The sequence below is a fragment of the Hypanus sabinus genome, chromosome 2 (assembly GCF_030144855.1).
Source record: "Hypanus sabinus isolate sHypSab1 chromosome 2, sHypSab1.hap1, whole genome shotgun sequence".
NCBI classification, from domain to species: Eukaryota; Metazoa; Chordata; class Chondrichthyes; order Myliobatiformes; family Dasyatidae; genus Hypanus; species Hypanus sabinus.
The window spans coordinates 122,199,446-122,211,976 of NC_082707.1; the positions used below are offsets into that span (position 1 = coordinate 122,199,446).

General features: G+C 40.0%; 1 protein-coding gene across 7 annotated transcripts in view; it reads left to right on the forward strand.

Annotated features, from left to right (window-relative positions):
• The window catches only part of exd2 (exonuclease 3'-5' domain containing 2), a 72,404-nt gene that overhangs the window by 21,920 nt on the left and 37,953 nt on the right, over window positions 1-12,531 (forward strand). For all 7 annotated transcript variants that reach the window (XM_059953861.1, XM_059953903.1, XM_059953896.1 and 4 more), the window contains one exon: window positions 6,029-6,155. In XM_059953861.1, the coding sequence (XP_059809844.1) occupies window positions 6,029-6,155 (127 nt within the window). The remainder of the gene's footprint in view (window positions 1-6,028; window positions 6,156-12,531) is intronic.

The following is a 12,531-nucleotide window of genomic DNA, read 5'->3' on the forward strand; positions in this document are numbered from 1 at the left end:
GGTGGATGGAGTCTTTGATTATTTTGATTGTTTTACCAGGGAAATGAGAAGTGTAGTCGAAGTCCATGGAGGTGATGTTGGTTTTCATTATGTGCTGGGCTGTATCCATGAATGTCTGCAGTTTCTTGCAGTCACAGCCAGATCAGTTGCCGTACCAAGCCACGATACATCCAAATAGGATGCCTTCTATAGTGCTGTGGCGACCCATTTCCTGGCGCATCCGAACCGACTCACAATTAGATAGCCTACGGGGGTTTGCGAGCACAGAGCTTTGGAGCCTCTGCGCCATGGGGGGCCGGTTGAGGGAGGCTTAAAAGTGAGGCTGAAGTTTTCGAATAAAGTTTTTTCCTTCGACTGCAGTTACCGACTCCGTGTCGTAATTTTAGCGCTGCGTGTAGCACACCGCTACAATTGGTGACCCCGACGGTCCAAACGATTTTTGGACCAGAAATGACCGACGCCGCCTCTGTTCATGCGGTTTCGTTGAAACTGCCGGGTTTCTGGACACAGCGCCCGGACCTATGGTTCCAGCAAGCCGAAGCCCAATTCCACGTTCGCCAGATCACCTCAGAAGACACCCGCTACTACTACGTGGTGAGCTCCCTCGACCAGGACACAGCGGCCCAGGTCGCGGAGTTTGTACAGTCGCCCCCGGCAGACGGCAAGTACACGGAATTCAAAGCCCTGCTCCTCAGGACTTTCGGACTCTCATGGCGCGAGCGAGCTGCCTGTTTACTGCACCTGGATGGCTTGGGCGACAGACCTCCATTGGCTTTAATGAATGAGATGTTGTCTCTGGCCGACGGACACGCATGCCTCATGTTTGAGCAGGCATTCCTGGAGCAGCTGCCCGAGGACAATACGCCTGCTGCTATCCGACGCGGATTTCAGTGACCCCCGGAAGGTGGCAGCCCGGGCGGACTTGCTGTGGAACGCCAAAAAGGTGAGCGGGGCATCCATCACACTGATCTCCCAGCCACGCTTCCGGCAGCAAACCAGTCCAGGCCCGGCCGCAGAGCCCGCCAACCCCCGGCCCAGTGAACACTGGTGCTTCTACCACCAGCGGTGGGGCGCAGAAGCCCGCCGTTGTTGCCCGCCCTGCAAGTTCCCGGGAAACGCCAGGGCCAGCTGCCGCTGATGGCTACGGCGGCTGGCCATCGGGATAGCCTCCTGTATGTGTGGGATAGAAGGTCGGGACGCCGGTTTTTGGTCGATACTGGGGCTGAGATCAGCATTTTACCTCCGACGAGTTACGACACCCGCAGCAGGGCACCAGGTCCCCCCCGAGGGCCGTGAATGGCAGCACAGTAAGGACCTATGGCACCCGTCAGGTGCAGCTACAGTTCGGCTCCAGCCAGTTCACGTGGGACTTCACACTGGCCGCCGTAGCCCAACCGCTTCTGGGTGCGGATTTTTTGCGGGCTCACAGCCTACTGGTCGACCTGCCCAGGAAGAGACTGGTACACGCCGAGACCTTTCAGACGTTCTCCCTGGGTGAGCGCTAAAATTACGACACGGAGTCGGTAACTGCAGTCGAAGGAAAAAACTTTATTCGAAAACTTCAGCCTCACTTTTAAGCCTCTCTCAACCGGCCCCCCATGGCGCAGAGGCTCCAAAGCTCTGTGCTCGCAAACCCCCGTAGGCTATCTAATTGTGAGTCGGTTCGGATGCGCCAGGAAATGGGTCGCCACAGTGCATCAATAAACATTGATGTGGGTCAAAGGAGACATGCTGAATTTCTCTTCTGAGGAAGCAGATACACTCCTCCGATTTCTGGGCTATAGATCTGCACAGGCTATTTGTGATTTTTACTCTAAGGAGCTTGAAGCTTTTAATGCCACAACTGTGCCGATATTATTTCCTTCTACCAGTTCAGGTCTGAATTTTGTTTGGGTTTGGGACACAATCATGAAGAAGGTTGTCTTGTTACTGTGTCGAGTGAATTCAGTTGGATTAAACTTAGCTTCTGTGATAGCCGTAGCAGATGACTAAAATGCAGCTACTTTTTGACAGGGAAAATTGAATTGTAGCAATTTGGTTATTTTGTACCCATGCTATAGTTTTCCATATAACAATTACAGCACGGAAACAGGCCATCTTGGCCCTTCTAGTCCGTGCCGAACGCTTACTTTCACCTAGTCACACTGATCCGCACTCGGCCCATAACCCTTCATTCCTATCCTGTCCATATACCTATCCAATTTTACTTTAAATGACAATACCAAACCTGCCTCTACCACTTCTACTGGAAGCTCATTCCACACAGCCACCAGTCTCTGAGTAAAGAAATTCCCCCTTGTGTTACCCTTAAACTTTTGCCTCCTAACTCTCAACTCATATCCTCTTGTTTGAATCTCCCCTACTCTCAATGGAAAAAGCCTATCCACGTCAACTCTATCTGTCCCCTTCATAATTTTAAATACCTCTATCAAGTCCCCCCTCAATCTTCTACGCTCCAAAGAATAAAAGCCTAACTTGTTCAACCTTTCCATCATTAGGGAAGGATATGTTAGTGGATTCTTCTTGTGCCTATTAATACATGCCCATTTACAGGTGAATGTGGCAGGACAGCAGAAACTTGGAATGGTCCATCATGAAGACTGTATTTAGTCTCTATAAAGAAGTGGAGTAATCGTTTATCAATTTCATTATGGACAGATATGTATGCATCATTGAAATGAGTGAAGATGGTGTTTTTTGCAAGTTGATTCGCTAATCAGATGTCATGGCCCTGATCTGGCAGCTGCATTCCTCATGGCATAACTAGTTGTTCATGGTGGTACAACAAAATATTGTTGGTGATGGACATGTAATAATTCCTTTAACTGTGAGGCATTCAGTTCACCCAAGTTGTTTGGGACTGTTGTGATACTTAAATCATGCTGAGTAACAGTGTAGTTGACTCCATTCCTTGAAGCGCATCAGTGAGTCTCTTGGTTTATAATAGTTTCACCACTTCCATTGCTATTTTGGTCTGCTGGTTGCTGTGCCTCTTTGTATTCCCTTTGGAATAGTATCATTTTTATTACCCCTTTGATGGGAGCTTTGAGATGTTTTTCTACATTAATGGGCCACTATAAATGCATGTTCTTCCCTGAGGTTTACATGATTTATAGAATTCATTAATTTTATTATTTGTCACAGTGTGATTTTAGTCTGCTTGTAAAATTGCAAAGCCACCTTTGTCAGTATCACAGCTTAATTTATATTAGACCCCATAACCTTGTAACACACCCCAAGGTGATTCACTTTGTTTTCATACAAAATTTGACACTTAAGGCATATAAACAGATGGTAGTGCAGGTGATCAAAAGCCATGGCAAAGAGGCTAGTTTGAACATGATGAGAGCATAGGGAGCTGGACAAGAATACGAAACAGCTTTTACAGAGTGAAAGCATGACCAGACAAAAGGGAGGTGAAATCGGTGGTATGTAATAAGCTTTGATTGGACCCATCTACCATCAGGCACTTTACAAGAGGGGTACAAGTACCATCTTGTACAAGTGCTTGGGAAGAATCTCACTAGTGGGCCAAATTGGGTACAATTCAGCTCCTTGCGGAGAGAGGATTGGTCTTGCAAGGGCAAAGTAGTTGGTCTGTAATTCACTGCACAGTCAGGGCTGAAGTCCTCACTCATTGGAGAATCCTTTCTGATTAGAGCACCATGTCACCATGTACTAAACCAATAGTAGTTACTTGTCCTGTTAGTGACTTGTCATTTCCATCCAAAGCTGAGGCTATGGTAGATATGATTGTTACTTAACTAGAATTGTCCTCAATTAGTTTTCTTGTTTATCCTTTATGACAATACAGTAATTGTGAATTTGCTGTTTAGCATATCTGGCCTAGATTCTTTGGCATGGGCTCCTTTACCCATTTCTAAGAGCTTGTCTGACTTTTGCTATAAGAATTAATGGGATCTGGACTTAATGCAGAGGACCCCAGAGCTGCTCTCTCCTGCCTGTACACTAATATGCTGTTTCCTCTGGAAATGGTACAGGATGTCATCAGGGATAATTAGCATCTACAAAAAATGAACATTAGCTTCTTTGGAGCAGCGGTGTATTTTAAAAAAAGGTATGTTGCTTCATTATTTTCACTTGTTCTATGCTTTCATTTGAGGCACTTTATAGCACCAACTCTGTGTGGCATCCAAGTGATGCCACCTTATTATACACCATCAGCCAATTGGTGATGATATAGCCCTTACAACTTTCATATCTGTATGACTGATTTAGTGGTTTTCATAAAGGATAATTTTTTTAAAAAAACTTCAAAAAGAACAGTTGGAATTTCAGCCATTAATAGACTGCTTGATGCATCCATTAATTGAGCTAAACATTTTGTTTTACTCACTTTCCAGTCAGTCTTCTGCCTACCCTTTTATAAATATGCATATCCTTATTTTTCCACATGCCTGTGTGAAACAAATTATATAGTCCAGTATCACCTGGAAGTGAGAATTCATAATGCATTATTAATGAACAATTGCTCTTGTCATCTCTCTGGTACTATATAACCAGCTGGATTACAGGCACACTTGGATTCTGATAGTTTAACTAATTATATTTTATGCTATAATCAAACGTAGCTGAAAAATTTCAATTTGCATACTTTATCGGGTATGGTTCTTAACTATCCAGTATTAATATCTGAAGAAAACCTGTTATTAAGCTATTAAAGTATGCTGCACTCTCAATTAGATATGAGTGGCATGTTTACAGAGTGTTTGGCATTAATTGGGGGGTAATAGGCTAAGAACATTCTGGTTTTCTCCAGTCTAGTGGTGCTCTTACATTGCACTGACACAGTTGTAATGTTCAACCACCATACGTAACACCCCCATCTCTATTTCTTACCCTTCAGCTGCGCACTTGAACCCCTCTCCTTTCTTTCATCCTTTTAAACAAAGTCTGTAAATTTTGCTTAGGCACAGCTTTTGAAATTTGTTTGCATTTCATACTACTTTTGGATTGCTAGTTTCTTGTGAAATGCATTCATCTGTACAGCTAGCCGAGAGTGGCTGAGCATCCAGAGCATTTAAATATACTGCTTGTGCTTGGACCACTCAATCCAAGCACTCACAGCTCAAAAACCAGATTTCAAGTCTCAGGCCAGGTTTGTTGACTAGCCAGGCTATTGTAGGGTAATGTAATTGGTGGAAATGTATATAATTCACAACCGCTGACATTGAGTTAGAGTTTACTTTAAGAGACTGGTCTGATGTGATGATGTAATTATGTGGAGAACTTTTACTGTGCTTTGTATTCAGTGTTTGGATTACAATAAATGAGTTAAGTTTTTCTTAAACATAAACTACCTCATGCCATTTTATTACTAAAAACCTACACTATCAAGTAAAAACATGAATGAACACATGAAGATGTAACTCCTATAACCAATGTCATTTTTAATGTGCAAGTTTGAATATGAGCGATATAAGCTTTTGTGAATACAAAATGGTAGTGAACGAGTTCAGAGGGCATTTTGTATTTTGTGGGAATCCAGTGGTGGATTATGTTTGAAACCCTCTCACCACAAGATAGCAGATGTGGTGCACTGATGCTTAAAAAATACCAGTCTCAGGACCAACAACTACTGTAGTTTCAATGGAGTAGGTGCTGCCAAGTGCTGTATTTACATGTGAACAGGATGACTGGTGTTTGTTTTGTTTGAAACCTATAATATGAAGGGCAAGTTCTGAGACTGGTGGTATTATGTGCAGTGTGAATGAAGAAAGTTTTGGCTGTGCTGGAACTCCATTCAATAAAAAGTAAATAGGAAAAGCGCTGGTTTCATTGGAATTCTGTGCAGTAGAATGATTGATATTTTAACCGTTCCATTTACTGTGTTTAAGCAATATGTCAAATTATTTGGCTTTCCTTTATCTGGAAGCCAACTATGAGTGTCCAAATATATTGCTGCTTCAGATTTCAATGTGGATTTATATTACCATAATATTTTAAAGAATCTGCAGTGCATTTCAGTTGCTTTTATGATTTTCTGTGTTCATCTATTTCATGGCAGGAAGAATAATTTGGCCCATTCCCTCAGTCTGAAGTCTTTGGCTCAAGACATCATTAATTTTACCCTTGACAAGTCTCTCCATCTGCGATGTAGCAATTGGGAGGCACCAGAACTCACTAATGAGCAGGTAACTTGGTACTGAGAATGTTAAAGAGCTTGTCTTTATAATATTTGAAATATTATAAGCTCATATGCCCTTGTAATTGTTTTGTGTGGATAATTTACTTGTGTTCTATTTCATCTGTGATTCTGGAAAAGGCTCTAATTGCTCCCTTTCGCTGTTGGTGGTGTTTACTAATTATGGCTTCCACCTCCATAAACAAAACTGTTACTGACCCACCCTTGCCAATCTACTGATGAAACCTGCACCTTAAACTTGTTATCAGAGGCCCAATGATTCCAGTGGTCTTGGCTAACTTCATGTCTTCAATGCTGAATAAACTCTAGGTTAGATAAAACTCTTGTCACCTGTATTCTTAACTCCCACCATTGATTTATCCATTACCTCTGTGGCTCCTATCAACTGAAGACTTGATTTTAAAATGTATATACATTTGCAAGAAGTTGTTTGTGAACCCTTTACAGTTACCTGGTTTTCTGCATTAATTACTCATAAAATTTGGTCTGATCTTTGAAGACCAGATCAGACTGATCTGATGTTCAAAGTAAAATTTATTATCAGAGTGCACACAAGCCAACACATACAACCCTGGGATTTTTTCTCTCCGGGCTTACTTAGAATAGTAACTGTAAACATGGTCTGTAAACTGTACACATCAGGAACTATAAACAGTTTCTTTGCTCTCACAGTTTTCCAAAATATTGGAAAAAATATTTGTAAGAAGGTTAAATGATTTTATAACAAAACATAATATACTCTGTGAACAGCAATATGGTTTCAGAGAAAACAGAACCACTACAATAGCATGAATATATTTTGTAGAAGAAATATCAAACACTATAGAAAGAAATGAATACACAGTGGGAATATTCCTTGATCTTAAAAAAAAAAGCATTTGACGCCATTGACCGTAAACTATTAGCAAAGTTAGAACGATATGATAATAGAGGGGTGGCACATGATTGGTTAAGTAGTTATTTGGAAGACAGGTATCAGTATGTACATATAAACAACTCAAATTCAAAACTTTTGAGGGTAACTTGTGGGGTTCCACAAGGTTCAGTGCTTGGTTCATTGCTGTTCATTTTGTATATAAACGATATACATATATGGTCTCTCAGACATTAAAGTGTATATTATTTGCTGATGATACAACTATATTTTGTAGTGGGGAACATCTGAAACAACTTTTGGATACAGCAGAGAAAGAACTAAAAGTTATAAAGAAATGGTTTAATACTAACAAATTATCACTGATACTAAGTAAAACTAAATTCATAATATTTGGAAACCATGTACCAAACCACTCCTAAAAATTTTGTTTCAGATACCTTATCAATTTCAACATCATTTAAAGTTGGAAACCACAAATAAATTATGTCAAAGCAAAAAATGTCAAAATCTATTGCAATACTGCACAAAGAGCAAGATTTCTTAAATCAGAAATCTTTGTATACATTATACTGTTCACTTATAGTCCTATACATGACTTACTGTGTGGAGGAATGGGGAAATACATACAAAACAAATACAAACCCAATTTTTCTACTCCAAATGAAAGTTATACATATTGTAAATAAGACAAGTTATTATGAGCCAACCAATCCACTATTTATTCAGCTAAACACGTTAAAATTTAGACATTTTGCAGATTTCACAATAATACAAATTATGTATAAAGTAAAAAATGCACAGCTACCACAAAGTATCCAAAGATTGTTTAAAATGAGAGAAAGTCAACATGATTTGAGAGGAACATGTATATTTCAAAAACAAAGGATAAGAACAAATGTAAAAAATCATTGTATTTCAGTCGGGGTGAATCTATGGAACATTTGTAGTAAGAATTTAAAAACATGCTTTTTTAACAAGTTAAAAAAATTATTTAATGAAAAAATATAAAGTACATGATTTAAAATGAATGTGAGTAATGAAATAAATGGTATTTGAAATTGGATTTTGTGTTAAAAGATTATGATTTTTTTTTGTTTTTGGTGTGATGATTGACACCAAATATGTTGTATAAGTAAGAGGGCTAGGCGTAATAAGCTGTAGCTTCAGCCTACGCCCTTTCAATCTGTTTTAAGGAATATCTATTTTTTTGTTGTTGTAATTTTGTCCTATGAAATCATTGTTGTAAATGATGCTTTCTGTTACGTTTTTACTGACCGAAATAAATTAATTTCTTTCATTCGTAATAAATACATAGCAATAAATAACAAGCATGAAATAACAATATAACAGATCCCTTAAATGAGTAAAGCTTTTCTCTTTTGTTCAAGAGTTTGATGGTTGAGGGATAGAAACTGTTCTTGAACCTGGTGGTGCAAGTCCTGAGGCCCCTGTATCTTTTACCTGATAGCAGCAGCAAGAAAAGAGCATCGCCTGGGCGGTGAGGATCTTTGATGAAGGATGCTGCTTTTCTATGGCAATTTTTCATGTAGATGTGCTCAATGGTTGGGAGGGTTTTCCCATGATGTACTGGGCCAAATCCACTAGCTTTTGTAGGATTTTTCACTCAAAGGCATTGGTGTTCCCATACCAGGCCGTAATGCAGCCAGTCAGCACAATTTCCACCACACATCTATAGAAGTTTGCCAAGGTTTTCGATGTCATGCTGAATCTCCACAGACTCCTGAGGAAGTAGAGGCGCTGTTGTGCTTTCTCCACAATTATATTTATATAATGGGTCCAGTGCAGGTCCTCTGAGATGGTGACATCCAGGAATTTAAAGTTACTGACTCCTCCACCTCTGATCCTCTGATGATAACTGGTTCATGGACCTCTTGTTTCCCTTTCCTGAAGTCTACTATTAGTTCCTTGATCTTATTGACATTGAGTGAGAGAAGTCGTTGTTATTAGACCACTCGGCTGAATTTTCATTCTCCCTCCTGTAAGCTGATTCATCACCACCTTTGATGCAGCTCACAACAGTGGTGTTGTCAGCAAACTTGCATATGGTGTTGGAACTGTACTTAGCCATACAATCATAGGTGTAAAGCGAGTAGAGCATGGGGCTAAGTACTCATCCCTGTGGTGCTCCTGTGCTAATGGAGGAGATATTTTTGTTAATCCAAACTGACTGGGGTCTCCAAGTGAGGAAACCCAGGATTCAATTGCACCAGGGGTCTTAAATTTTACTGATTAGTTTAGAGGATATGATGGTGTTAAAAGCTGAGCTGTAATTGATAAAGAGCATCCTGATATGTACATCTTTGATTCCAGATGTGTTAGGGTTGTGTGAAGAGCCAACAAGATAGCATCCAAGTCACAATAAAAGACAAACACAATCTGCCTAAACTAATAATACAATAATAACTATTGTACTTGTCATGTTTTTAATTGAATATATTGTTGAATCACTCACAATCTAGACAGGAAAAAGTATGTGAACCTGTAGCAGCAATAACCTCTACCAACCATTTCCTGTAGCTGCAGATCAGAATTGTACAATGGCAAAGAGGAATTTTAGATCATTCCTCCATACAAAGCTGTTTCTGATCATCAGTACTTCTGGGATACCTTGCATTAGCAGCCTTCTTCAGGTCATGCCACAGCATTTCAACTGGGTTAAGGTCTGGATCCTGACTTGGCTATTCCGAAACATAAATTTTCTTCTTTTTAACCCATTCTGTTGTTGATTTACTCTTGTGTTTCAGATTGTTGTCTTGTTGCATCATCAAAGCTTCAAGTGACGGACTGCTATCCTGACAGTTTCTTATAAAATGCCTTGATACAATTTTGTACGCATTGTTCCCTCAACAATTGCAACTGTCCAGGCCCTGGGGCAGCTATTGAACTATTAAAACCATTATGCCATGCTTCACAGTTGTGATGAGGTTTTTGGTGATAGTGTGCAGTCTCCTTTTTCCTCCAAACATAGCAAGTGCATTTCTGCCAACAAGTTCAACTTCTGTCTTACCTGTTCACAGAATATTCACCCAGAATGTTGTGGCACATCCAGGTGATCTTTAGCAAGCTTGAGATGTGCAGCAATATTTTTTGGAGAACAGTGGTTTCCTCCATGGTGTCCTTCCATGAACACCATTCTTGTTAAGTGTTTTTCTTATAGTGAACAGAAACTTTAGCAAGTTCTAAAGATCTATGCACATCTTTTGCTGTTACCCTTATGTTCTTTTTCATCTCCTTCAGCATTGCACGTTGTGCCTTTGGTGAGATTTTTGCAGAATGCCCAATCCTAGGGAGCGTAGCAACAGGACTGAATTTCCTCCATATGTAGACAGTTTCTCTTGCTGTGGACTGATGAACATTCAGGTCTTTAGAAATGTTTTTGTAATCTTTTCCAGCTTCATGCATCTCTACAATTCTCCTAAGGTCCTCTGAAAGTTGTTTTGATCAAGGCATGGTGCACATAAATAGATCTTTCTTGAGAAGAGCAGGCTCTGTCAATAACCTGACTTTGTGTGTTTTTTACAGGGCAGGGAACCTCGACAATACATCTCCAATCTCATCTCATTGATTGGAGCACTTGCTTCCAAATAGCGTTTGTAGAAGGCATTACTCCAGAGGCTGACATACTTTTTTTTAATCTAGACTTTGATTGTTAAATGGTGTACTCAGTATTGACAAGAAGTAGTACAATTGTTTATGCATTATTAGTTTAGGCAGATCGAGTCTATTATTGTGTCTTAGATGAGATCAGACTGCATTTCGAGTAATTAATGCAGCAAATTAGGTAATTGCAAAGGGTTCACAAACTTTTTCTTGCAACTGTACTTATGTTCAAACTTCTAGTTTCATTATCTGTAATCCCCAGAGCTCCAGATCGTCCAATCGTTATACATCCTCATACTTCATATCCTATTGTGCATCATTGAATTATTTTATTTCTCCTTTGATAACTCTGCCTCCAGATGCCTGGTCACCAGTGCTCTAGATTTCTCCCACCTTTTCCTTCCTTAATGATGTTCCTCAGAATCACTTTAGTCACCTGGGCAAATCTCTGTAATTTGAGCTGCCCATTATTTAATGTAAATGTCCTATGAAGCAACTCCTAATATTTTATTGCATTAAATGAGCTATATAAATGCAAAGAGTATGTTCAGAATATAGTGTTAAGATTGGCACTACAATTATAGCAAGTAAAATGCTTGTTTTGTATCTTTTTTCTTTAATTTGAATTAAAAGTCAAGATTCTTTGACAAATCCACACTTACCCAAGCAATCCATTGCAACGAAGAGTTCAGCGAAGTGTGTTAACAGATGGGGAATATTTCTGTAATGGCCATTTAAAAAGAAGCCTTGCATTTCTTTTGTACTTTCACTACCTCAAGAAGCTCCAAGTTGTTTGACAGCTTATGAACTATTCTGAATTGCCAGTACTTTGTCTCATGCAGGAAATGCAGCAGACAGTTTGAACACAGCAAGCTCCCACTTAACAGTTATGTGACAATTTCACTTAATACAGTTTATTTGAGGAATAAGTATTAGCTGGGACAATGTAAAGAGCTTAATTGCTGTGCTTTAAGTATTGTTGCATCTTTAGTATTTGCCATAAATGGAAGTTGGGACCTTGATTTAACCTTTCCAAGATTTCCACAGTGTAGAAAAACTCCAATAATTTAACTATTTAAAAAATCAATGGTTCAGCATGTGGCTCACTAGATGATGTACCTTGCACTGCTCCAAAACTCGGGGGAACTCCAGTTCCTGTGCTCCCCCAAAACTCACTGGGACCCTGATTACTGTTTGTTCATTCACTTGTTAAGTGCCATGTCATATGACATGGGTGATCATGGTCTTTTCATGACTATTATTGTATTTGGCAATCTTTTCTACAGAAGCGGTTTGCCATTGCGGCCTTCTGGGCAGTGTCTTTACAAGACGGGTGACCCCAATCATTATCAATACTCTTCTGAGTTTGCCTGTCTGGTGTCAGTGGTTGCATAACCAGGGCTTGTATGCACCAGCTGCTCATACGACCGTCCGCCAGGCTTCACATGAATGTGATTGGGTGTTACTGTATACCCTTGAAATGTACTGAGTTCACTGGAGAGCTTATTATAATATCATCTATTATCACAAGTTCCATTTACAAACGTCAGTAGGGATGTTAATAGAAATTGCATCCAGTAGTCTAAACTGCCAGTCCAGCATCATCTAACTCCTAAGCTTGTTGGATTATCTGAGTGTTACTGTTTAGTTGTGAGGATCTAGATTTTCTGTTTAACATTCTGCAGCAAGACTTGGGTTTCACAATTATTTGGCTCACAATCCAATGTTCTATCTATTAAGCAAGATCTGATTGGAGCTTGGCCAATTCCATCCTGAATCAGTTCCATAATTTATGTCATCAAGCTGGTTATAGTTGGCCATCTCCTATTTCTGCCATTTTTCATTAGCTGGAGTGAGTATATTCTCA